The sequence below is a fragment of the Ambystoma mexicanum genome, chromosome 6q (assembly GCF_040938575.1).
Source record: "Ambystoma mexicanum isolate Mex_15411 chromosome 6q, UKY_AmexF1_1, whole genome shotgun sequence".
Taxonomy (NCBI): Eukaryota; Metazoa; Chordata; class Amphibia; order Caudata; family Ambystomatidae; genus Ambystoma; species Ambystoma mexicanum.
Genome location: NC_090937.1, coordinates 1,910,092 through 1,937,870, shown reverse-complemented (window position 1 = coordinate 1,937,870; position 27,779 = coordinate 1,910,092). Strand labels below are relative to the sequence as shown.

General features: G+C 46.7%; 1 protein-coding gene across 1 annotated transcript in view; it reads left to right on the top strand.

The window, feature by feature from the left end:
- Positions 1-27,779, top strand: part of NCBP1 (nuclear cap binding protein subunit 1) — a 1,187,216-nt gene that overhangs the window by 518,558 nt on the left and 640,879 nt on the right. The window contains exon 15 of the mRNA XM_069630359.1: positions 17,239-17,342. Within this exon, the coding sequence (XP_069486460.1) occupies positions 17,239-17,342 (104 nt within the window). The remainder of the gene's footprint in view (positions 1-17,238; positions 17,343-27,779) is intronic.

Here is a 27,779-nt window from a genome sequence, read left to right as displayed (position 1 = left end):
GGCATTGGGGGGTGGTCCCCTGAAAACGTTGCAATACTACCGTATGAGGTCTGCATTCCAAAAGAGGTGGCCTCTCTTCCCAGATGAGCCCCCACCCCATCCATGTGTGCAATTGGTAACATCTAAAAATGGCCTGGGGATTGCTAGGTTGTACACAGCCGTGCAAGCTCATACCCCCACATTAAATCAGATAAAGGAGCAGTGGGAAGCGGATTTGCAGGGGACCATTGAAGAAAAGAAATGGGCCAGCTATTGTGCGTTATCCAAGAAGGTTTCACTTAATGCTGGTCTAAGGGTGATTCAATTTAAAATCCTGAACAGGCTACATTATACGCCGGCCAGAATCGCAAGGTTTGCACCGGATGCCTCTGAAGCCTGTCCTAAATGTAATGCTCCCCAGGTTGGATCCTTTCACATGTACTGGGACTGCCCGGTACTGAGGGGATTCTGGAGGGCGGTGGCTGAGCTCCTGGAAGAATTCACTGAGGTTCCCCCAGATTTGACCCCTCAAATTCTTGTTTGGGGACATTGGCAAGCAACCAGAGAAAATTAGAAGTTTATTTAACATTGCATGCGCTATTGCCAAAAAATGTATTTTACAGAAATGGAAAAGTTCTCTCCCGCCCACCCTAAACCAATTTCTTCAAGAACTGACACATGTCAACGAGTCAGAGGAACAGTTTGTTTTAACCCGACCCTCGGCATGCAGGCCCAAGGACATTTGGGGCCCGTTCAGATCCTATCTATGTAACATGATTGCCGATGCTGACTTGTCTTCATAATATTATGTGAAATGTAACAGATATTCTACCCCTGATGTAACTGTTAAACAGATGTGCTGTGGTGTGACGGCCTATACGTGACCATTAATAAAAGAGTTTTTAAAAAAAAAAGATTGCCCCTCTCCTGGATTTCCTCCCAGACGATAAGGGGGCAGAGGCCCTTGAAATCCTAAAAGAAGGCGAGGTGGCATTGGACCATGCCATCACAGTGGCCACGGACCTCGCCGACACCGAGTTCCGCCAGATGAGCAACAGCATTAGCCTTAGTCGGCGTGATTGGCTCAAGGCCACCAACTTCAGTCGGAACGTTCTTTTGGGGGTATTGGACATGCCCTTCGACTGAGACACTGTCTTTGGCAAGACAGTGGACGAGTCGCTGCAGGCCATCAAGGCAGATACCGAGACTGCCTGTGCCTTGGGCACACCCCAGGAGCAACGGCCATCCTTTCGGGGTTCACAGGGTGCCTCCGAAGGATACAGTGGCAGTTTTTCTTTGTACCGCCAAGCGGCCCTTTCTTCGTCCCAGGAAGCATACAGGGGCCGCAGCAGGGCCAGAGGAAATAGTCTGTCGCCAAGGGGCCCAAGGTGGTATGGCCTTGGAGAAGCAGGACTGAACCGGCCGTTACATGGGGCCCCCACTCGAGCACCCTGGCGGGAGGCCGGCTGGCGAATATTAGCGTGTGGAGGTCCATATCCACTGACCGTTAGCTGCTGGATGCCCTGGCCCACGGACACACCCTGGAGTTCCAAAGGAAGTGTCCCCGTTTTCCACCTGTGGCCAGGAAACAAAACCATGTTCCACAACTGCTGCTAGAGGTACAAGCAATGCTGAAAAAGGGCGTGATAGAACTCGTCCCGAAGAGGCTCTTGGGCTCCGCAGTATACTTGCAGTACTTCCTCGTCCGAAAGAAGACTGGCGGTTGGCGACCGATTCTAGATCGCCACCGCCTCAACAAATACATGAAGTCCCAGAAGTTCCGATGGTCACCCTTCAGCACATGCTGGGACAGCTGGAGGAAGGAGAAAGCCATCCTGGGCAAGGTACAACGGCGGTTGACCATGGAAGTTGTCAGGGTGCGGTCCATAAAGTCCCTGCTCGGCATGATGTAGTCATGCATCTACCTCGTTCGTCGGTGCAGGCTGTGGATTTGGCCGCTGCAGGAGTTCCTCAACACCCGTTGGATACAAGTGTCGGGAAGCTTCAAGGACAAGATCGCCCTCAACAAGACATTCCGTCAAGTTATTAGGTGGTGGGGCGTCTACATGCATCTAGCGACGGGCACAGACTTTCAGACCCCAGCGCATCAGACTGACAACGGACAACTCCCTGGAGGGATGGGGCGCACACACCGGAAATCTCCACGCAAGTGGCCTTTGGCTTCTGGAAGAAAAGTCGTTGCACGTCAATGTCCTGGAGCTCCGGGCCGTGTTTTGGGCTCTCAAATCATTCCTTCTGTCCCTCAAGGGCAAGGTGTTGCGGGTCTTGACCGACAACACCACCACAATGTTCAACATTCGGAAACGGGGGTGTGCCAGATCCCCAGCTCTCCAAGGAAGTGCAGGATCTATGGCACTGGGCTGTCGCCTAAAGGATGTTCCTGATTCCCTTTCATCTGGCAGGAGTGAAGAACACTGTCGCCGACTCACTCAGCAGGGAGCTGCGCTCTTGCCACGAGTGGGAGCTTCGACAGGATCAGGTGGACCTACTGTTTCGACGATGGGGCAATCCCCAGATCGATCTGTTTGCGACGAACACCAAGTGCCGGAGGTTCGCCAGCAGGTTTCCCCAGCTGGGTAGCATGGCGGATGCATTCTCCTTCCCTGGGACGGCCTGTTTATCTATGCGTTCCCCCACCCACCGTTGCTGTTGCTTCTGCGACTCAGTCAACTCAGACTGTCCTGGTGCAGGAGGATCCTTGTTGCACTGGCGTGGCTGAGGCAGATCTAGTACCCGGACCTTCTGGACATATCCGCGTCCCCTCCAGTCAAGCTTCCGGCAGACGCTGATCTTCTCGCCAAGGAAGGAGGCATGATTCTGCACAACGACCCGGGGTCGCTGAACCTGCAGGCCTGGCTCCTGCAGCGCTAGAGTTGGAGGATACGAGATCCCGGCGGACTGCAAGGAGGTACTTGCCAAGGCCAGGGCTGCTTCGACTCAAGTGCTACAGACATAAATGGAAGAGGTTCCCCGTCTGGTGCTGTGCACAGAAGATAAATCCTCTACCGATTGCAGCCCCTCAAGTGTTGCCGTACCTGCTGTCGCTGGCCAAGGCGGGGCTGGCACACGCGTCTGTCAAAATTCATCTTGCGGCTATCTCCTGCTACACCATAACTCCAGGGCGGTCGTTGCTGTGGTCGCATTGCCGGGTTAAGGAGTTCATGAAAGGACTTTTCGCTTGTTCCCGCCGGTGAAGGCTTCGGCCCCGGCGTGGGAGCTCAATGTGGTGCTGACTAGGCTCATGGGTCCTCAGTTCGAGCCTCTGCATTCGACGCCTCTGAAATTCCTATTGTGGAAAACAGTGTTTCTTGTGGCTATCATCTCCGCACGACGAGTGGGAGAGATCCAGGCCCTCACCTGTAAGTCTCTGTACTTGACATTCCACGAAATGAGGGTCGTGCTGAGGACGCACATGTCCTTCATGCCCAAGGTGCCGTCGGACTTCCATCTCAACGAGCCCTTGATGTTACCGGTTTTCTTTTCGTCGTTGGCTGAGAGGACTTTGCACTCGCTTGATGTGGCTAGAGCGCTGACGTTCTACGTGGATCGCACAAAGGGTTTTCGAAAGACATCACAGCTGTTTGTCAACTTTGGCCCTGTGAACCAAGGGAAGGACCTTTCCAAGGCTTCCATTTCCAGGTGACTCTCCTGCTGCATCACCCATTGTCACTGGTTGGCAAACCGACCATTGCCTGGCTGTCCGAGAGCCCATTCGACCGGAGTGGTTGCTGCAACTACGGTGTTCCTGTCTGGTGTGCCCCTGCTGGACTTCTGCAGGGCTGCTATGTGGAGGTCGACGCACAGCTTCACGAAATACTTTTGCGTTGACCGGGATTCCAGGGAGGAGTCGAGAGTCGGCCAAGCAGTGCTACGCAACCTGTTCGCTTGAAGGTGAGCCTGGTGAAGAAGGTAAGAGATGCTTAATGTTGAGATGTTGAAATGCTTAATGTTGAGCCTTGCAACCTTCCGTGGTTGGGCATGTGTGTAATGCAATGTATTCCTTATTCATGACCATGTGAATCCATGCTAGACCCCGTGCCGGAGAAGGAACAAGTTACTTACCTGTAACTGTTGTTCTGCAGCATGGGTCTGGCATGGATTCACATGCGAACCCTCTGCGGCTCTTCTCTTGGCCCTACTGCCACTTTACGTGCTACCAAATCTGAAGATGGCTGCCAGAGGAGGTGCTTGGGGAGAGGGCAATCATTGGCTGGGGGCAGTATGACCCAGAGACTAGTAATTGGTTATTAGGAGAAAGACAGTTCAGAAACAAAACTGCTTTGTTTTCTTTACCGAGGATTCCAAGCCTGACGATGGGGCATATTAATGAGCATGTGAATCCATGCCAGACCCATGCTGGAGAACAGTTACAGGTAAGTAACTTGTTCCATCCTATACAAGACTTTAGCCCATTTGACTTTGGCCTAAACTATTTCATTGAATTGACTCAACTGGTAAACTCAAACTATTTGCACTGTCTAAGAGGAACTGTAATCTTTTTATTAACTTATGCCTTTTTTCTCCTACTTCAAAGAACTTTGAATGCCATTTTGCTCCTCCTTCAAAGTAGTTTAAATGCCTCAGAACGATAGTGTAAAGTACTGAAGTATATTTTTGTGATATAGATTGCCTCCTAGTGAATGTTTCATAACTGACTGTGAAATAAATTAATAAGTGTTTTACCAAGAAACCTTGAGTTTAAGAGTTTATGTGAATACTTGTGATTGTAGACCTCTGTGTAACATCTTTACAGCTCACATTCCCTTTTGAGATGAGCCTGGCTGCTCAGCTCCACCACCAAAAGCTGTGTAGTACAGACTTATACCAAAGGTTGGTTTTGCTTACACCTGTAGTCCTAGTTGTGTGTAGTGGTCCGAAAAGGTAATGCATACAAACTCTGCCTAACACTGTAGCCACCTGGTAACTGTGCGACGGCAGTTTACAGGTATAGGGACATCAACATCTGGATTAGCCATTCTAATACCTCTTAGCTAGATAGGTTTTGGGATAATTGTCTTGAATAGACCCCCTGCTCTTCACTAGAGTGTATATTCTTTGCAACGCCAGGCCTGTAGCAAACCCACATAGCCCCTCATCAGTAGCTACGTAAGGAGAATATTCTTAAGGTGTAGTAGAGGATGAGCAATATTCAGCTGTGGTCAAGTGACGTGATTCTTATCACACCTATCTCCAGAACCCCTGCTCCACCCCCAAAGGAGTGTCTAAGAATCCCACTGCCACCACCCCACAGAGGCCGTTGTAGGAATTGAGATGAGGAAGAGCATATACCTGTTACTGTATCATTAAAGAGAAGGCAGCAGTGCCTGCAGTAGGCAGCTAATCTTTCATATGCCCAGAAGTTTACTAATGTCACATTGTTTTGTTGATGGTCCAACCCTCCATAAGTGTATCAAGACATTTACCATATGCAACACATCTATACACAATACATTTAGGAGTCCCCACTTTTCAAATTAAAGTTCATATGCTTCAGATAAGACACTCCAGTAAGTAACACTCCACGATTGTTTTACGCTCTCATGTATAAAGTGAATATTTTAATCCTGAGCAATAAACATCACTACCGTGTGATGGTCACTAGGCAAAACACAAAACTCAATGCAAATTAATTGGTAGCAATCATTTTCATTGCCACTAAATCTACTAAAGACACAAAACTGATCAACCAACTGCAAGATGGCAGTCGCCTCCAAAAGTAACTACCTGCCTCACCAGGTGTTGTCAGGCAATCTTGCCAAATCTTGCTAGGCAATATTCATAGAAGCATCTAAAAGCAACTCCTCTTTCAATACCTCTATAGCCTTCTGAATGTGTTATCAATGAAGGGCAAAATGCCTTCCATACTCACCATCTGTGATAGGCAGGTGGATGAGAGCTGGAGGATTTGCACGGTTAGAAAAAGGCCAAAAATCCAAAACCATCTATGAAGGTTGAAAGGTTAGTGGGGTTCCCGGGTACGCCACTCTACTTTAAGTTCAAGCGCCACAGGGTAAATAATGTGTACACAAAAGGTATTTGAATTTGGAAATTATATTTCAGAAAAAATGCCCTATAAGAGACACGTGTTTCGGCGGATACATCGCCTTTTTCAATCAGGGCTAAGGGCTAGGATAGTTTACACAAACAGGTCATAAAACATATTAGTAAGTACAAGACGGTTCGGTGAAATAATAAGCAGTTGAAAAACAATGTAAAATCAATATTGCGAAAATTAGTGCAGAGACAAGGAAGGGGGAAAAGGGGAGGATTGTTAGGAACAGTAGATATCAACAAAGGGGAAAGAAAAGATGATCATCATAATGTTACTTGCAATGTGTGTACAAGTTCAGCTAATTAGGAGCAGATTTTTTGAGGCAAATATAGTTGTCTCATTCATCACACTCAACATCTTACCCAATTTGGTGCAAGCTATAAGTCAAATCATTGGTTGTTTGGAGGTTGTCCTGGAATAAATCCCGCCTGTAGGGAAATGTACACATTACTATGTGGTTTCTTTATGGGTTGCTTATTACAGAGAGTCCATTGGTTGCGGGTGTGGGTAACATAGGAGTTTACAGACTAATAATTCCGTGATTCGGGCTGGGAGTGAAAATAGCGCTTTATCTGTGTTACAAAGACCGTTGGGTTACGGGTTGTGGCAAATGGAGCCAATCTCAGGATCGTGAGACATTTGTTTGTTTTATTACAACATATAGTGGTAATTAATGGGTGGTATGCCAGTGTAGGGGAAAGCAGTCTAGTAAGATCTTGAGAATAATGCAAAAACCATACATTTGTGGGTTTTAGCTATTACTAATTACATCCTTGTATTGAGATTTACATTCGTGAATGAAGAAAAACATGCGAGTGTGAGCGAGAAATTCGGGAGGCTATAAACAAGGTTTACGCAAATTAGGTGCGCTCGTGGATTAGGGGGCTTAGGGCTTACCTCGCAAGAGGTGGTATTCGTCACAAGCGTCGGCGTCTGAATGCGAGCAGACGCCGCGCTTCAAAGTAGTGTTATGTTGCAGTCGTCACCATGACGACTGTAGTCCTTTTTCCTTTTCATGGAGTCATGCGAGGGCCGGGCGCCATGTTTGACGTTTTGAGTCGGACATATGGTCGCTTATCATTTAAACTTGGCAGTATAAGGTTGCCTTAGTAACAATATAAGTATTATTCAAAATAGTCACATTTTGTTAAAAAACCCGGGGGAGCGAAAGATGAAACTACCGTGTTCGTAACTTGGAGATTCATATGGTATATGTAAACAACTATTGGCGAGAATAATTAAGGGCAAGGCTCCTTTGAGTAAGGGCTTGCCTATAGTAAAGGAAAAATATGCGTCATAGTAAATAGATATGCATTGTATGTATATTCACAGATATCTTGAATTCAGACGGCTGATAGATGGGGTGTCACTGGTATCATTATCAAACCTTCATTATTTACGTTCATACATGTCGCTTCCGACAATATTTTGAAAGGTAAAGTAAATATACAAAAGAGAGAAGTGACAACTTCAGAACCACAAGAGCAGGCCTGAACACAGACACCGAGATGGGAGTTTTCCTCTGAATCATTGAGATCCCGCTCTCTCTTTTGTATATTTACTTTACCTTTCAAAATATTGTCGGAAGCGACATGTATGAACGTAAATAATGAAGGTTTGATAATGATACCAGTGACACCCCATCTATCAGACGTCTGAATTCAAGATATCTGTGAATATACATACAATGCATATCTATTTACTATGATGCATATTTTTCATTTACTATAGGCAAGCCCTTACTCAAAGGAGACTTCCCCTTAATTATTCTCGCCAATAGTTGTTTACATATACCATATGAATCTCCAAATTACGAACACGGTAGTTTGATCTTTCTCTCCCCCGGGTTTTTTAACAAAATGTGAGTATTTTGATTAATACTTACATTGTTACTAAGGCAACCTTATACTGCCAAGTTTAAATGATATAAGCGACCCAATGTCCGACTCAGAACGTCAAACATGGCGCCCTGCCCTCGCATGACTCCATGAAAAGGAAAAGACTACAGTCGTCATGGTGACGACTGCAACATAACACTACTTTGAAGCGCGGCGTCTGTGCTCGCATTCAGACGCCGACGCTTGTGACGAAGACCACCTCTTGCGAGGTAAGCCCTAATCCACGAGCGCACCTAATTTGCGTAAACCTTGCTTATAGCCTCCCACATTTCTCGCTCACACTCGCATGTTTTTCTTCATTCACAAATGTGAATCTCAATACGAGGATGTAATTAGTGATAGCTAAAACCTACCAATGTATGGTTTTTGCATTATTCTTAAGATCTTACTAGACTGCTTTCCCCTACACTGGCATACCACCCATTAATTACCACTATATGTTGTAATAAAACAAACAAATGTCTCACTATCCTGAGATTGGCTCCATTTGCCACAACCTGTAACCCGACGGTCTTTGTAACACAGATAAAGCGCTATTTTCACTCCCAGTCCGAATCACAGAATTATTAGTCTGTAAACTCCTATGTTACCCAGCACCCGCAACCAATGGACTCTCTGTAATAAGCAACCCATAAAGAAACCACATAGTAATGTGTACATTTCCCTACAGGCGGGATTTATCCCATGGCAACCTCCAAACAACCAATGATTTGACTTATAGCTTGCACCAAATCGGGTAAGATGTCGAGTGTGATGAATAAGACAACTGTATTCGCCTCAAAAAATCTGCTCCTAATTAGCTGAACTTGTACACACATTGCAATTAACATTATGATGATCATCTTTTCTTTCCCCTTTTTTGATATCTCTACCGTCCCTAACAATCCTCCCCTTTTCCCCCTTCCTTGTCTCTCTGTGCACTAATTTTTGCAATATTGATTTTACATTGTTTTTCCAACTGCTTATTTCACCGAACCGTCTTGTACTTATATGTTTTATGACCTGTTTGTGTAAACTATCTTAGCCCTGATTGAAAAAGGCGATTTATCCGCCGAAACAGGTCTCTTATAGGGCATTTTTTCTGAAATATAATTTCCAAATTCAAATACCTTTTGTGTACACATTATTTACCCTGTGGCGCTTGATCTTAAAGTAGAGTGGTGTTCCCGCGAACCCCACTAACCTTTCTGTTTTACCGGAGTAGGGGGTTGTTACTCCGTCACTCTACCGATCAGCGGCCATTTTTCGAAGAGCGCAGGACAGATGGTTGGTATCACCAAAAATCCCCAATTTACTGTATAATCTATAAAGGTTACCAAATCTTCATCAAAAAAGCGTAAACCTTAAAGAAAAATGCTCCAAAGAGTTAATGTCAATTGGGATGGACCATGGTGCCAACATGTAGCCATTGAGGTTGTGAGCTGACCTGCATTGGGTGGCGAAGCAAACCACATTCCCCACTCAGCTTGATCAAAGGCTCTGCGCAAAAGTCAGTAGACTGAGTCCTCTGGGGACTCAAAATGTCTCAGAAAAGCCCAGAATTATATTTAGTAGCTTTAAAATCCAGCCAGGGAAAGAGAGGGACTTGACCCCTCCCTTTCTAGCCTTCTGCCTGCCTCTGTCTTCTGGCCAGCTCCTGGTCTGTCCACAGCAAAATCTCCCTCTGTGGGACTCAAATGCACCCCTTGTTATATTCCCTGGCTCTCACTGTTGTCACCTACTATAGCTTCAAGTTGGGCAAAGAAGTTCAATATCTGTGTCCAACATCTTTCCTGCGGGAAGCCAAATAAATGATTGTGCTAAGGACCAGGCTAATGCACCTTTCACCTACCTTTAAAAAGCAGTGCGGTATGAGGCTCCACAGGAAGTTCTGTAGTCTTTTCATAATTTTGTAGTTATTTCATATTACTATCAGTCTTTATTTTTACCATTCATCAGAACACTTGGCATTCATCCCAGGAAGCCTGGAGAGTAATCATAGGTATTTATGCTAAACACGGAAGTGTTTTAATACCCCGTGCCCCTCCCAGACACTTGAATGAAAACCCTCTTGGACAGCCACCTGCCAGTTTGAATGTTGCAAGGATTCCTTATTCAAGCTCTAGGTTTGCCCTCTGCCCGTTAGCTGGATTTAAAGCTATGAGCTGGACCCTGTAACCCAATCAACCACTGGCGTTTAAGAGATCCGTGGAAGGCTGACCTTGGGAGGCTGGGGGACTGCTACAAAACCCAGCATTGGCTCAGCCAATACCACCGAGTCACAAATCTCAACCTTAATATCGACAGGTATGATCTCTGTGGGGTGCCTTCTTCCCGAAGACCGGTGGGACCAATGAGTCACCTTTCATGCTTGAGGTACATCGCCATTTTTCAGTTGCAGGAATGCGCATCCTTGCTTTACTCTGAAAGACCCGGAACCAGCTGTTAATTGTTGCTCTAACTTCTGGCTAGCCAAATGGCTGGAACTCTTAGTGCGTGTCCTATTCCCCCCCCCTTCCTGCTTTACCCCCAATAGTCTGAGGTCTCCAGAGGCATCTAAAGACAGTCTCTGAACACCCTTAAACCCGCGTCCCGACTATCCAGCCTGGTAAAACACTGGTGAGCCTAGTTTTTCCCAGGAATTTATTCTGTTTCTAACTTCCTAGAGGCTTAGGGAATGAGATTGGTTATCTCTTGAACACCTCCCTCCTGTTGATTTGCATTGGGCATAAAGTCTTGCTTACTTTAGTGATATTCTGGACTGCACCAGGACCTTGGTGTCCTGTTAAGTACTTCTGTTGGTCATCCTTGAAAACCCCTGTGGTGGTTGCCGCTACTCCTTTTGCTGAAACTCTGTTTAAGTCCCTATTTCGCATTGTTGCATTGCACTAACTGAACTTCACTACTTTACCTGCACTAGGTGATTGGGTCCTCCTGGCAACTCACTCCATCAGGAACCTTTTGAGGCACCTAGAGGAATACTAGAGACTTGGTATATTCTAGGACTAGACTTGTAATGTTATAGCATATGGTGCTGGGCGCCTTAGAATTATATGGTCTATGGATGTGTTCAGCATCTGTTCTCCCTACTTTAGTGAATGCATTTGTGAATACATTATTTGGTTTCTAAAGTAATGTGTAACCCACATAGGGGTAATTAAAGAAGTTGTCTCTGTATATATGTGCTAAAGTATTTTTACTTACCATGAAATATTTAAAGTGTGCCTTATGTTTGTTTTGGCATCTTCTCGTGGGGTAGAACAGACTATCCTCAAAGTGGTTGGCCCAATGACGGTAAACCCGTTGATTGTGACAACCTATCCTGAATCTGAGTGACTCTGGAAGCTTGTCTCCCTGGTCATTTTTCCTATACCCTCAATGGGTCTAGTAAGCTCTGGTCCAAAAACTAGAATGTTCGTACTTGTTAAAGACAGTCTCTGCATTTCTCTAATGGTGAATGGTTTATAAGCCAAAAACATTTTTGTTGACTCCATATTTTTCTCTAAAGGTTATTGCTGAGGGAACTGTTGCTGAAATGTATTCTTAATTCTTAGAAGCCTTTTGGCTATGATTTTGAAATGTTTCCTGCCCATGACTGTTTGAGTACCATGTGTGCATTTGTATTATTTTTAATACTAATACCGTGCCGCAGGGTATACCAATTAATGTGTAGTGTTGGTTGAGGTATTGGGGATTTGTGCAATATATTTCCTATTGGCTAAAATGTCTACTTTACTTTTCTCCCATCCCCTTCCTATATATCCCCCAGGTCCAGGGCTCACCCCTAGTTGAGCTTTCCCCATAGAAAGGATGCATTAGGTCTTTAGGCCACTGTGCTTAATTGTGCAGGCCCATCAGGGGCTTTACATGCTTCTGAAGTTCTGATTCTATTGTTCTCCCACCCCCTATTCATTTTTTTGGATGGCTACCTTATGGACCCACATAGTCTGTGGGGTTAGGAGACTCGTCCTTGGAACATTAGTTTGTTTTATAATATACTGGGTATCTTTTTAATACTGCATATTATACCTTAACTACTTATTTGACCTGATGCATTGTAGTGTGTAACTTTTTTAATTAATCTTTTGTAGCGCGCTTAATACTGGAGACCAGTCTCTTAAGCATGTGACCGAGATTTGGATCTGTGTTGCTCTGCATGGTCTTGCTTTCAAGACCAACACGTTGCCCCTGAGCTATCCTCCCGGCACACTTTTTAAAGTGTTTTAGTTCAGAATACCACTATACCATAGGGGTATTCTTGCCCAGAACTCCATGACCAAGCATGGATGACCACTTTACACCCGTACAATCCTGATCAATGGGGTTGCGAGAAAACGGTTTGCAGTCTTGTGCCCTATACTCAGATTTCTGAGTTCAACCCTAGGTTACTCAATTGCTGGCTGCAGGCTGTACAGGGGCCACAGGTGCAATGGCTTAAGTCTGCATCTGCGTAGCTTCCGACTAGATGGCAGATCCGTGCTCTAAAAGAAGTTATGAAGTTCTTCCAGCAGGATGACACAGGCACTTAAGGAGCGCAGCTACAGCAGGTCCCAGAACGGAAAGAGACGCACCCTTCCACCAGGACATTGCATAGATCAGCGGGGAGGTGGCTTGTTAGACACATGGGAGTGAAGAAAGCTCTGCTCCATGAAAGCCCCACTTCATAGAGAGCAGCTACAACAAGAGGGTTGGTTGTGGGCCACAATTCGACCGGACTAGTCTCAAGTTGCAATGGTTGACAGCTACTGATGCACTGAATAGGCCTTGTGCAAAACTGGGAAGCCCACAGGCGAGTCCTGGAATGTCTGATGGCTTGTGGTGGCAGGCTCTCCTGCAGTTGTCTGGACTGTTGGCCCCACCAACTTCATTGTTTCAAGAGTCAGAGCTTCATTGGGATTTAGTTTGGGTGAAGCTGGACATTCCCAGCGGCATACTTCTTGGACTTAAGCACAATCCTCCTTCAGGGTCTTGGCACCAGTTGACGGTCTGGTTAACGACAGCAAGACTCTTTTTTTTATCCCAAATTCGGGTTTGGTGCTGACCCAACCCTGCCAGGGTAAGGATCTGCACCATTCAAACTGGCCAGGACGGTCGAATCCTGGCTGGCCTTTCCACCACATCTCCCCAATATCCGACATCCTCTGGCTGAAATGTGGATTAGGACAAGACATCCCATGCTCAATATCTAATGAGACTGCACACACCTCCACTTTTCTCGGGAACACCAAGAGGAGTCTGCAAAAGATAATTTCATTTTTGACCTCAAGAGTAAGCCAGTCAAAAATTGTTACCAAAGGACAGGGCAAAAACCAGACATGGACATTTTGAATATATGGTATTCCAAATAGAATTGTGAAAATAAACATGCTCACAGCTGCATGAAAAGAAGTGTAAACTTAGTCCGCTGCCCCAACCTATCCTTAACGCATCAACTAGGTTACACAAATTCATATTCTGCATAAAGCCGCCATTGTAAACAATATTTATATATTTATAATACATGTTATAATACATATAAAATGGCCTTCTTACACCATACAATTCTAAATTGAATGTATATAATTTGTCAAGCGTGCACCTTGAAAGTGTACTAAACTCGGCTAATTCATTAAAGTCAAAATATACTAATAAAACAGGACCGTCTAGCAATATGCACCTAATTATTTTAGTTGGACAATCTGTTACTACTGAAAATGTGGTTTAAAGTACCACTGCAGCACCTCACTGCAAAGTGTGCGCTACATTAAAACCAAAACTGGAGCACCATCACTGGGGTTGGTGCTGGTCAGCTGCAGATTTCTATAGGGGTCTTCACACCACTGATCTGTAGAATGTCTGCAGGAGGAGTCCTTTTATAGAAGATTTGGACTGGATGCTCACTCGGGGCCCACTAATGTTCAAGATCTGCACCATTCAAACTGGCAGTGGCTATCCAATCATGGATACACAATCAGCCCAGGTACCAAAATGCGGACTGGGACCAAACAGTCCATTCCCTACAGCCAGCGGCATACACCGATCATGCTTTAACCTGCTAAAGCAACCGCTTTCCCTGGGCAAACGACAGGCAAAAATCTTGTGGCACGACCATCTTTGAGTGGTTGGCACTCTTAGCCATTTGCAGTAATTGCAAAGATGCTAAAGTAAAAAGTTCAAGACACAGTGGGAAGATAGCCGCTGCCACCAGCAGGTCCTGGACACCTTGTGTTTGTAATCCAAAAGTTGGAAAAGAAAACTTTAAGGTTGCAAAGTTTCCTAACCGCACTTCAGGTGTTGTGCACTTTGCTGCTCCTAGTCCAAACCCCCTTTAATTTCTCCATTGGGGAGGAGAGTGCCTCCCTGTTTAAGGAATGTGTCTGACCACTTTTGGGGCTTTGTCTTGTGGCTTGTATCGCCACTCTCCTTCACTTCCTTCTTCCTAGAGTCCTCTCCTCTTGGGGGAAGTCTGAAATCTGTTTAAAAATTACTCCAAGACGGTGTAGTTCCCTATAACATGGGATGGCACTCTGTACTTTCTTGGGTCAAAGGAGGTTGGTGGCCATCATCACATCGTGGATCTGCGACTTCTGAATTGGTATTTGTGTAAGGGCAAATTCAAGACTTTCTCCCTAGAAGACTCCCCAAGACTTTCTCCTGGCGCTCCAGTACTGGCTGTTGTCCCTCGACCATCAAGGTGCCTACTGACACAGGGGGTATCTTTGCAGTAGATTCCTATTGCATGTTCTAAGTCCTTCTGGTTAGCCTTTCCTTGGCCCCAAGGATGTTCACCAAGCTGCTGGGTTTGGGGCTGGCCGTCTTAGAAGGGAGCGGATTAATGCCTTTCCTTGCCTCCATCATTGGCTCAATCCCCAGAAACGGCACATCTATCACAGCTTCTTGCTTTTACACCGCTTGTGATTGTCCCTAAACCTGAGGTCTGGGACGTCACCACTCCATTTTTGCGCCAGTTAATTGATAATGGACATTTGTATTGGGAGGGGCCTTTCCTCTCAAGGAACTAATGGTGAACGTCTGGTCAGTCAGTCTGGTTTCTGCCCCAGCATTCCTGAGTCCTCTGTGCCCCATGGCTTTGTGCATCCTTTTGGGACTGCAGGCCTGGCTAAGAATGCTTTTGTTTCAATAGCTGCTTCAGAGTGAATGGCCTGTTAGGGGGCAGCATGCCAGAGCTTTTGTGGGTCACTGGCAAGGTGTCTCATGTCATGCTTTGGCGGTTACTGAAGGGAGAGCCTCTGAGGCAACCCTAGCCCCAATGACAAGTGTAACACACAGCTCTCAGTGGTTGGAGTGCCCTCCTGGGTCACTGAGCGGATTCTGGTCTGTTTGAGGCTCTGCTGCACATAAACATGCTAGAACGGAACACTATCATGGTTGTGCTGATGACTTTCCTACACTGTGGAGTAAGTGTTCTGATTTTGATAGACAATATAGTGGCCATGCTCTACCTACCAGAGGGTGATGTTGGATCACTGCCTCTGTGCAGGGAAATGTTGTGGTTGTGGGATCCCATGAACGGGATTGCTTCCTGGAAGTTCTGGATGGAATCTTTGCCTGTTGTGGGCCCCTTTCACCTCCAGTGCTAAGACAGTATGAGTGACTTTGATCCAGGCAATATCCTTGAAAGGGGGGGGCATTAGGGGAAAAATTATGAAGTGAATTTTCAATGTTTTCTATACCTTCCCTCCGATTCCTCTCATCCTCACAGACTGCAGAATTTTGGGTCCATCATGATCCAGATTCCCCCCAACTGGGTCTTGTTGATGAGGTAGTACCTCATCATATGTTCATTGGCACTTTCTTTCAAGGGTAAAGTTGCTCTCCCGTTCAGGGGACCAGGGTCTACAACAGCAGAATCTCAGAAGCATCATCCTCCATGGTTTGCTCATAGGCTTGAGTGCAAGGTGTAGGACATGTCTGACTAGATCATAGATATTCTCCTTTCCACGTGGCATATGTTTACGGCTTGGAGCAGGATATGGACACTTTGATAGGTCCTACTTTTTGTGCTGGATTTTGTTGCTCTTTTGCCCAGAAATGGCTCCAAATTGGCACTGTGGAAGGGTACTTGGCTGCTATTTCAGTCTTTAAGAGGACCCCACTAGCAGGGCCCATTCTAAACCCTGCCCCTCCCACAGTAATGCAGTTTTTACAGTTACTTTCTATAAAAATGTTCCTGTGACAGTTGATTATTCTTGGGATTTAAACATAATTCTAACTTTGCTTTGGAGCATTTACATTGAGACTGTTCACCTTGAGTGGGATTTCCATGTTAATTTTTACCTCCGCAATATGGGCGAGTGAGCTCCAGGCTCTTTTGAACCTCCCTACGTTGTGGTCGCCACTGAGAAAGTTGCCGTGATGTGAGGCTGATCTTCATTCCCAAGGTTAATTTTCACGTCATCCTTCTAATGTGGAGGATCAGTTTCATGGCTTCTACTCCAAGCTGCTTCTCGGCTATTAGGTCTCTTGGACATGTGTCACAGGAAGGATGACTGGTTCTGAGTTACGCTGGTGCCTGTGCAGGAAGGGTTGTTATCAAGCAGACCCTGTTGAGGTGGTTTGTCGCCTGTTTTTGAGCGTTATGATCTGGCAGGTAAAGACCTGTCTAGTGACCTCGGGGACCACTCGACTAGCGGTCACGCAGTTACTTTTTCATTGCATAGGCGTGTCCCTGTGCTGGTTGTCGGTTGGGCAGGTAGCGGTCCTGGGGTGTGGCAGGCTCCATTTTATATACCGACCCAACGTCTCATCTGACATGGGACGCCCAAAGGCACAGAGCAAATGTGGAGCTGCGCCAGCTGGCACTGGAGATGATCTATCGAAGATGAGCAATCTGAGAAGTATTGATCCATCAGAACCTTAGAGGTAAGTACTTTATTCACTAAAAGTATCAGATTGTGGATTCTGTACAGTACAAAGAATTTGTTCGCATTCATTTCTTTTAGAAGAAATGTTTGTCCAAACACGTGCCTCCTTCCCTAGAATTAAGTTTTAAGCTTGTAGTTCATGCCAAACCAAATGTACTGTGAAAGGGTACATGATCCGAGGTCTATTCACTTAACTAGTAGGCAATGTTATCTAAATCATGTGCGTCACATAGAAAAATGTGTGCTGGTGGAGGCTGCAGATGAGGAATGGTAAGAGTCCTTTATAGTCCATGCTGTTCAGCAGTTCCTGGTTTTGGTTGTCATGTACCCAGAAATGTATATGAAGTGGCACACTTTTTTGAGACTCCAGTTCATCTGTTAAAAATGAAATTTGTTTGTATTCCAAGATATGAACAATTGAATTGCAACACTTTCTGTATTACAGGCTTGCATATCATCAACGCATATTGGATATTGTTCCTGCTTCCTTTACTGCACTGACTCCAGCAAGCCCAGTTTGTGTTTACAAATATGGAGATGAAAGCAACAGTAAGCAATGTTTTAGGATAGATGTTGCATGACAAATGGACCTGTATAATGTGCTGTGTTCAGGTGTTATTGTTTTCGTTTTATGTTTCCCATAAGGGAAACCTATTGGCTCCTTCAAAGACCAAAAAACTTGATTTTTTTTTTTTAGAACAACCCCATATATTAGCTTCCATACTTGGTGTTAAATATTTTCAGATTTAGCACTGTGGTCGGATTGAGAGGCCACCCTATTCTGGTGGACATGCAAAGCACTAATTACCAGCCAAACTCCATCGAGGTAGTGCGACTGAGCAGTAAGGCTTAGACTTGGGATAGTTTGGGGGTAGTGAAGCGTTCATTTAAGTACATAGAGCACTTTAAAGGTTGAATGTATACAAATGCAATAATATTTATTAGGCATTGACCAAACTCAATGAAAATCACAGGTAAGCAAAATTATCAAACGTACACTATTGACCTATGTACGTCCACCTTGGATTGCTATCGCTAAAGAGTACCAACACTTAACTTTCCAAACCGTTTGATCAGAGTATAGATTTTAGGGGGAATTCTCTGTTTAGGCTGCATTTCCTAACCTAGTGAGTCCCCCAGCAGCTTTGCTGGATTTTTGGGGTTTCTTTGTTTTTCTCCTGCCAAGAGTGAGACTCTTTAACCCTCACTCTTGGACATGATTTGAGTGTGTTCCTTTGACTCTAGATGTGTTAAATGGGCTATGGGGTCTTTTACTCCATAGGGTTTATGTGTTTTTGTGATGTGTTACACAGCACCTTCAGTGCAGTAACACAGGGGTGTCATAGTGACCCCCCAGTATAGACTCCATACCCTGGGACTGACTACTGACTACTGTCTCCCAGGGCATGTAAAGTCACCATTGACTTTACTAGTCTTGAATTCCGAACAGAAACAGTACAAACCATCATATTGTGGACCTACTGGCTGGGGCAATTCGATTGCCCCGGGGTCTGTTAGTCGATAGAGGGGTCTGTTAGTCGAGGGGGCACGTCTCCGTCCCCCCTGATCGAGTTTTGGCTGGTGGCAGTGATACTACTTTTTTTATTCAACCGCAAATATTTCTCTATGGGATTTTCCCATTGTTCGAGGCTACTATCTTTATTTATTTAATTACGATAGCCTCGAACATACCGCTGGTTTATTTAATTATTATTAATTCTCCGGTTGGTATTTTTTGCCAAAACTTGGTTCTAAAATGGCGTTTGTGTGCTCTTCTGTGACTCCAACCCAAGTCGAGCCCTTTGTTCCACTTTTTGGCGGGCTTCTCCACAGAAGCCCTCCAAAGTGGTGCCACTCTGTCTGGGGTACTTAGGAGGGGTGGAGGGGGATTTAGGCACCCTGGACTGAGTTGCCTAGGCAACTCAAGTCGCACTCCGTCCTGATTGGCCCAAGTGGTGAGCTGGCCGGCTCACCACTTAGCATGTTTGAGTGACAGCTAGGCTGAGTGAATGGGGGTTTTCTGCATAAAAGCAGGGCTTTGGGGACTGGAACTTCAGAAGTCGCCACAGGACCTAAGAATCCGACGAGGGAGAAGCTGAGCCGACCTGCCACGACGACACCACCGGTGGAGCCCTGCTGGACCGTCTCACCACTTTTCCCAACGACAAAGGAGATCTCCCGCCGGAGAGTCTTCTTCCTTTGACTGGTGGGGATAACCAGTTTCACCGTCTTTTTCGCCTTCCCGACGCATCTCGTGGCCGCCTTGCCTGTGCCAAGCACCCCGGCAACCGGAATACCACGTTTTACCATGACCGCGAAATAAAGGGTAATACCTTTAACCGGAAAACTCTGCGGCTGGTTTCTTCCCTGGCAGTGCAACGACCTTCAGCTTTCCTCCAAGTCGAGATCTTCTCTTCCCCTGGACGACGCCGAGACTTTCACCCGCTGCCAGGAACAACTGCCACCGCTGGAGGATCCTTCCCACTTAAGGTACCGTGTTCCGCCTGGCTTCCCTTGCCACCGACTGTATGGGGTAGATTTAGCCCCCGGCTTTCGAACCTGGGTTAGCCTGGGACACCCTGGCTAAACTTTTCTGAGCCTCTCTAAACTCTTTGCGAACTCTCTGTAAGACTTTCAAAGCCTAGTGTAACTGTGTGATCTTGGGTGCATTTGTGCTCTGCTCTCTCTAAGAGTGGGCCCAGCCTATGGACTTTGGCTCACAAGGGACTTTTGCTCTTCTGCCTTGCTAAGTGTTCCTAATCTTAGAGTGGTGTATCTTCCCATATTCTGTCTTTTTCCCTCCCTTCTTCATGAACTTATTGGAGTGCCATCTATAGTTAAGCGCTCACCTCTATCTGGAAATAAGTGGTGTTAACTAAGACTTACCTGATAAGGAATAAGGGTTGTATATATTATAATAGTAACTGTGTTTAGAGTGTTTTACCATAAGAGTGCTGGAGTGTTTCAAACAGTGTTTTTAAATAAATAATGATATACTTTGATACCAAAGCTCTGGTCAGTGTTTGCTTGTATTATTGTATCTGAGTGCTTATTGTGTATACTTTGCATACTGCCTAACTCTTCTTGAGGGAAGTGTGACTGCTCAGCCACAGCTACCAGGTAAATCTGGGTGGTACAGACTGCTACCAAGTGGGTTTACTGCTAACACCTGTAGTCCTAAATATTTTGCAGTGTTCCCAAAGGGAACTGCACAGGTTTCTGCCTAACAATAGAATGCTGTAAATATTGTGGGAAAAGCAAAGATAAACCAGTTAGAATCTGGTAAATGACTTAGAGTAGAAACAACAGTTGCACTATAAGAATAAAGCCCTATCCCTTCAAGTCCTTCTTGCTAAATAAGGTGGGATTGAATGCCCTAAATGTAACAAGACCTAATGTTAGTCCTTTGCTGGGAGTTTGGAGTCTTTGAAGAAGGCAGAACTAGTATTGTTAAAGCCATGTAGGTGTAAATAGTGGAGAACAAAGCAAGCAAAGTTCTTTAAAGGACCCCTCCCAATCCCACCATTTTAGGGGAAGATCGGGGGGAGGGGGGCATCCATGGCCATACCTCCACCAAACATGACCAAGCAAAGGAGGTTTGGGGGTTAAGACTTTGCACCTGTTTAACCCTATGAAAGGAGGCAGGGCACATAGCAACAGGTATGCAATTTCACACTCCGTACTCCAATTCTGTCAAACCATTTCTGATACTTCTGAATCTACTGGACCCACTCTTGGATTGGGACTGATGGGAGGGGGTCCATAGGTTGCTGGTGGAGAGCCCCCTTTTGGTGTCCTGGTTCAGGTCCAGCTAGTCAGCGGTCCGGTGCTCAGGCAAGACCGTTCCTGAAACTGGACAGATGGATGAACAGGGCACAGCGAGAAGTAAACAACCATGCTGATTAAGTCATGGGATGTTGAAGGCCTGATGCGAAAGGGGAGAACACTGCTCTCAGGCAGTGATAGACAACCTTCCTGGTGAAGGCAAAGAAGCAGGTCGTGCTCAGCCCCTCTTTGTGCTAGAGAGCTGAAACTGAAAGGGAATGCCTCCTTGTTTCACTAGTGGTGGGGCTAAAGAATTCAAATTCCGAAAACAAGGCGTCAGCCAGTGAAGCGAGATAGCTGAAGCCGGAGCTGGTCAGTCCACATGGTCCAGGCACACTTCCGACAGCTTCCAGGGTCAGGATCCTCAAGCAGTGATTGAGACTTGTTGTTCCCACTGGTCCTGGAGTTGAGGCACAGATGAAGGCCTATCTGCAGATGAGGCAAATTAACAGGGATTTGCTTGTGTTGGGGCGATGTATAATTTGTTTCATCCCTTTTCCTAGTGAGAACCCCAGCACTTTTTGCTGGACTTCTGGTCCTTTTTCTTTAAATCTTGAATGAGTGGAGCCTTTTTCCACGCTTTCATTCTTATGGGCTCTGTCTTTTGGAACACTATTCTTTGTATTTTACCGGTGCTATGAAGTCTGTCTTCTCCATAGCTCTTAAAGACATCTGTATTTTACTATTGCAGCACACGGCTCCTTATCCGCCGTGTTGCTGGGGACCCTTGGGGTCCTCCTTTGAGATTATTTTTCTTATCCTCAAGTAACTACAGCTCCTAAGAATGGAGAGATACTTGGTATCTCTCCTAAAACATTTTGGTCTGAGAGATTGGCACACCCCACCGTGGAGTGCCAAAGGGATACCTAGTAGTATCCCCCTTCTCTCTACCCATGTAACTTTTTAGTCGCATAGAAAATCTAGTTATGGCTGGTGGCAGTGGACGTGTTCTAACAACTGTCATTTTTATATCGCAGGGCATATCCATAGCCTCGGTAGTGCACAATAGGGGAACCCAAGTACCAATTTGGGGGCCTCCTTTTTTCGCCATTACTAGCTGGTTGTTCTTTGTCAGCCCTTATTCTACCATTCTAGGAGGAGGAGGCCTGTGTGTTTTTTTTTTTTTTTTTGCCCTGGTGTGTCCCTGCCTAGGGTCCAGAGTGGGCAGACAGGAAGTGGGGGAGGAGATTTCCACCCCCAACCCCTCGTCCTTTGTCGGCCAGTGTGCCTGAGTACCAACTCAGCTGTCCCGATTGGACAGTCAAATGCCCCTTTCTGTAAAATGCTGACATTGCAGAGGAGTGTGTGCTGGAACTGGTATACAAGTTGAGGCTTCAGGAGTGAAAAGCAAGTTGAGCACTGGTACCTGAAGTAACCGGAGAAGATGACCAGAGACGCCTGCAGACCCTTTGCAACACCTTCAAGCGACCACTGCTGTCCTGACCCTGTTTTCTGTGCGACAGAGGATCTCCGAGGAGGACCCCTTCCCTTTGGCTGGTGGAAACGACCAGTCCCAAGACAATCTCCCGAGGTCCTAGGAGTTTCCAGAGCTGCAGAAACCCAATACCAGGAGACCTGCTGCCCAGTTCGAGTGCATCGTCTTGGAAAAGCTGAATCCGTTAATCTTTGCTGAGCCTTCAAGGACACCCCAGAGATCCGATTCAACTCGCCCAGACCCCCTCATCAGAGCGTGGGACTGCAGGAAGATTGACAGAGATCTGTATCCTTGGTTGGTGCTGCAGAAAATGTGCCAAAACCAGAGAACAAAGAAGTTGCTGAAAGTCTTGCACAAGGTCTCCCTCAAGATTGCTGCTGAAAGATCCCGTCCAGTTTCCTGCCTTGTCATCAGATCAAGGAATCTGGAGATCGGGCCCAGGGCAGCAACATCGTGGAGCGTACGGCACAAACATTTTCTTGTTACCTAAGGTACTGTAAGGAAAAAGGTATTGCTTACCTGATTCCAGAAAGTCACTCCAGAGTGTTGGAGTGCACATAGGTGCCCAATGCAATGCCCTCTTACTTCTGACTCAAGCCGCTGCTTGTGTCCCTTTTGAGTCTTTTCTCAGGGTCTCAAACATTGGTTAAGCCTTTTTGTTTCAATGGATTGTATTTCTCATCAAGATTCCTCATTTTGATATCCTCATCCAGCTCTGATGTTCGGAAACTTTATTTGAAAGTGGCAGTAGTGAACCTTGACCCGGCAGTCGATCGTCACCTCGTCTTGCTGGGTGCTCTATTGCCAGATGAGACCTCAGGCGTTATATAAATACCACATCACTACTCCCCTTGCTGCAGTTCTTTTTCTGCGCGCTTGCACGCTGCATCAGGAACACGACTTTGAGTTTACTCAATGATTTTCTGTCAAATTTTTAAAAAATTCTTCAAAAACCTTGACTGCGATGTCTACTCACTGTTTCTGGCTTCAAAAGGTGCACTGAATGAGAGGCCAAAAAGACGGTGACCAACCCCCATGACATCTCTGTGGTGCCTGGGTGCGATTCACTATACGGAGGCCTTCGCATCGCAATGCAGCCAAATTCCCTATGTGAGACAGACTGGAAAATGGCTTTGGGCCGACGTCAACAAAATCTCTGGCGCAGTCACTAATTTGGACTTCAGAGGCCAATACGGAGGAGCCCACACCTGAAAAGTGGAAGGATAGGCATTGTAGGAGAATTAAGCAGTCCCACTCTAGAAGCCATTCTTAATCTTCACGAAGGAAGAAACAGCGCCACCACTGATGCGAATCTAGCTCGTTATCGGAACGAAGTAAGCGACCAACCAATCGGAAGAGTGGGAGTGTTTTAAGACTGAAATGCTGGAAATGTTTAAAACAGCAGGCTACTGTTGGTGTGGTCCTCCCCCCCTCACCCCCCCACTCCCCGCACCCCTGTACCAGCAAGCGTTGGCAGCAAAAGCAGTGCTCCCGATCTCACGCTACCCGTTCCGTCAACTCCATCGACCTAGGCTTTCGGCTCGAGGCCGACAAAGGTGCAAAAACCATCAATGGATGTCCGTCAAAAGGCTCCTACCCAAAACGTGCATTTGCCGACCAAGCCTTCCTCTATGCCGATAACCCTCCTGTCAGCAAAATCTTCGGCACAGACTATTGGCGACTGTTCTTTTATACCGTTATTGGGGACCGAATTCTTTGAGTTGATACAATCTGTTTGACGTCGAACAGACGGACGACTAAGGGGACATGGACCCAATTTATTGTGGCACCGACAGAGTTATTTTTTCTTCTTTTTTTTTTTTTTTTTTTTTTTTTATACGACCAAGCTGATTTATTAGCCTTAGACCAAGTTTACAAGATGAAAGTGGGCTGGACACATCCCCAGATCTCGAGTTCCAGCATGGCCAACCCTACAAGAATACAGCTAAATTCAGGGCCTTAGTGGAAACCGTGGTAGACACCTTGGCTTTAAAACCTCTGCTGCACCCCTTCAGGGTTATGAACTTGCTGATATTCTGGGTGATGGGCTAAAAGTTGAGCATATGACTTTCAATCCGGCTATAGCTGACCCTCTAGCCTCCTTATGGCATCGCTGATGCATAATGCCTCCCGTAAGTGCCAATTGCATGGGAAAATATAGTCCGGCAAGAGGAGATCCTTATTTCCTCTCCTCGCACCCTTCACCAGGAGGGTTGATAGTGCAAACTGACACTATAAACACCAGACTTGCAGTCACTATGTCCAATCTACCTCCAGATAGAGAGGGTAAAAAACTTGATGCCATGGCCAAGAAAGTTTTTACTTAAGGCGATATGGGCTTAAAAGCCACTAAAGTGGCATGAGGCTTTGCCAAATACTAGTTTGGTTGTGGAGGGCTGTAGAACAAACCACTTAATACATCCCAGAAGGGGAAATGCAGGATGGTTTCATACGGCTGGAGGAGGATGGGAAGTTGGTGGCCAAGCAGTCGTTACAAACGGGCCTGGACTTGGCGGACTGCTTTGCTTGGTAAATGGGATTGGCAGTAGTAATGAGGAGAAGAAAGGCCTTCTTGAAAACCATTGGATTCTCCCCAAATGTCCAGAACAGGCTGCTAGACATGCCCTTTTAGGGAGATATGCTTTTTGGGACAAAAAGCTTACGATTCTTTAGAAGAATCGCTGCAAAGTCACTGCGCAGCCTGCCAAACCTCCCTTTTAGCTTTGCCTCAAGAGGCAGAGGCTATAGACACTATGTACCCTAAGGCAGGAAGCGGCAGCTCCTGCAAGCCAGCCAGGGGCAGCGGTGTTACTCACATCCTGGAATGGAGGGCAAAGGGGCTTCTAGAGGCCAAAAGCCAGCGGCAGGGGTGCTTTGATTTCCCCTCCCACGATTTACCGGTTGGACTGTTAGCATAACATTGGCCCCAGTGGCAGTAGATTCTCTGATGCCTAGGCCCTGCAGACAATTCGGTGTGGCTATTGTCTGCCCTTTTTGAGAGAAACACTGGACAGACATTCACCACCTCCAATCCAATCTGGACAGGAGCTCCGGCAACAGCTGAGCGCCCTATTGTCGAAGGGTGTCATGGGAGAGGTATCTCCTGATCACAGATGGTCGGGCTGGTATTCCCAGTATTTCCTGGTGCCCAAGCAAGGAGGTCTGTCCTATTCCTGGACCTCGGGGCTTTAAACAAGTTACTGAGGAAGGACAAATTCAAGAGGGTGATGTTGAGAGAAATTCTCCATGCTCTCGAACTTCAGGACTGGCTGGTGTCAATAGACCTAGACAACGATTATGTCAATGTGCTGATTCACAAAAAGCACAGGAAGTTCTCAAAGGTTTCTCATAGGGGACAAGCACTATCGGTTCAAAATCCTGCCCTTTTGGGTTTGCCTCCACTCCAACGGTCATCACCAAGCTCATGGGGGTAGTCGCGGCTCAAATCAAGAGATTCAGCGTCCATGCATTTCCATACCTGGACAACTGGCTGATCTGGGGGAAGTCAGCAGGCAGGTTTTGTCTAGTCTAGAGCACTCCTCCCTACTACTGCTGACTGGACTTCCCCCTGAACTTGAAGTCCCATATGACACAGGTACAAAGGCTCCAGTTCATCGGAGCAGTCCTAGAGACACTGATAGGGAAGGCTTTCCCTCCCGAAGAGAGCTGGCCGCATAGCACAGATGGTACATTTATTCCGGAACCAAGCCACTTTACCAACGGCTTCCTTCCTCCGCCTCTTAGGTCTCATGGCCTCCTGTATTTTTCTGATGCCAGAGGCCAGGCTGCGCATGAAATCCCTTTTGTAGCTCTTATGGGACCAGTGGTCTCAGTACCTTAGAGCCCTCACTGATACTCTTTATCCAACGAAGTGGACCTCGACTGGTGGGCAACTGCAGCAGTCTTACGGCGGGTAAACCTTTCTGGCCTCAGACCCCAGTGGTCACGGATGCATCGCTGAAGGGTTGTTGCTCACTGCAATGACTTGCAGGTGAGCCGCCTTTGGTCAGCGAAGGAAGCCAGGTGGCACATCAACAGGCTGGAGTTGTGAGCCATCCGGCTACCCCTGAGGGCCTTTGCCCCGTCTCTCAAGGGGAAGCATGTCCTGATTCCAACAGACAACACAGTGACCATGTGCTACTACAACAAAGTGATGTGTGCTCCAGTCCCCTCTGCACTGAGGCAATGCAGCTGTGCTTCTGGCTAATGGTGACCCAGATCTCGTTCTTGGCTGTTCATTTAGCAGGGACAGAGAACAGTTTGGCATATGCTCTGAGCAGGCAGAGCATGGGCTCGCATATGTGGAAAGTGTGCTAGGAAGTCCTGGAAGAGGTCTTCTCTCTCTGTGGTACCCCAGCAGTGGATCGGTTTGCCACACAGTCCAACAGGAGGTGCAAACAGTTTTGCTTAAGGTTATTCCCAGTGAATGTCGCACTGCGGGACGCGTTTCTGGTGGACTGGACTTTCCCTCTTCACTACGCCTTCCCTCGGATTCCCGTCATTCCTTGGGTTCTCACGAGGTAGCCTGACATGTGTTTCAAGCAACATGCTCTTCTACTGAGGCAGGGGTATGTGATCGGTATAGAAGCAAAAAATATAGGACTGCGTGCTCCACTTAAGATGGAGCATGCCGTCCTATAGGAGCTCCTGTCCTCCTACACAGCGGAGACGCTGTCTCAGTGCGAACTCGCTTTCAATTTGTTCTTGCAACTGCATCTTAAGTGGAGCACGCAGTCCTATATTTTTTGCTTCCATACTGATCACATACCCCTGCCTCAGTAGAAGAGCATGTTGCTCGAAACACGTGTCAGGCTACCGTTTTGCAGATTAAATATACACCAACTTTAATCTGTGTGTGTGCGCAGTGTTTGTAAAAACAATATTTCTCTTTCTAAATCTACCTGCCTCTACTCTCTGCAACTAATCCAGAACAGGACTGCAAGACTTTTCCTTGGCCTCAAGCCCTGGGATCTTCTCTCCAGCACTGAAATCTCTCCATTGGCTCCCAGTGGATGCAAGGATTAAATTCAAAACCCTATGCATTGTCCACAAGGCCTTCGGCTATCCCTCCGCAAATGCCTCCCCTCTTGAGCTCTTCGCTCCCCTTCCTCCAACTCACTCAGGGTCAGTTGTTTTGCAAAGAAACGGGCTGGGGGTAGATCTGTCTTCAGCCGGGGCCTCCCTCTGGAACAGCCTCCCTGCCCCTCTAAAACTTGAGGGAAACCATCTGTGGTTCCTGAAGCAACTCAAGACCACCTGCTTTGCTTCTGCCTTCACTCCCCTCTCCCCTGCTGATCTGTTCTCTTGGCACCGTGCTCCTGGCCACCCTTTGTCCTCCGGGCCCAGGTACCTGCCCACCCTGCCACCCTCCCAAACCGCCTTTGGGCCACCCCTTGCACTGGGGTCTGTATCTGTACCCATACAGACCCCCCCCTTTTCTTCATGCACTTATCAGACCTACCCTTTCTGCTGCCTTAAACCCAGCACTTGCCAATTGCTGGCTGCACTACCAGTGTGTGTTGCCTTTATCTGTTTTTCTTTGCTCTGCACTTTCCACTTCTCCCCCCTTCAATGCACCCCCCCCTCTCCCATGCACTTGCACATTCTCATTGTCACAGGGCCTAGTAAGATCGTTGTTTTGTTCTCCCCTGTTCCCCTCCCTTGCCATGCTCTGAAACACTTGTGTACGAGCGCAATAGAAATAAAATATTAATAGTCTGAGATTG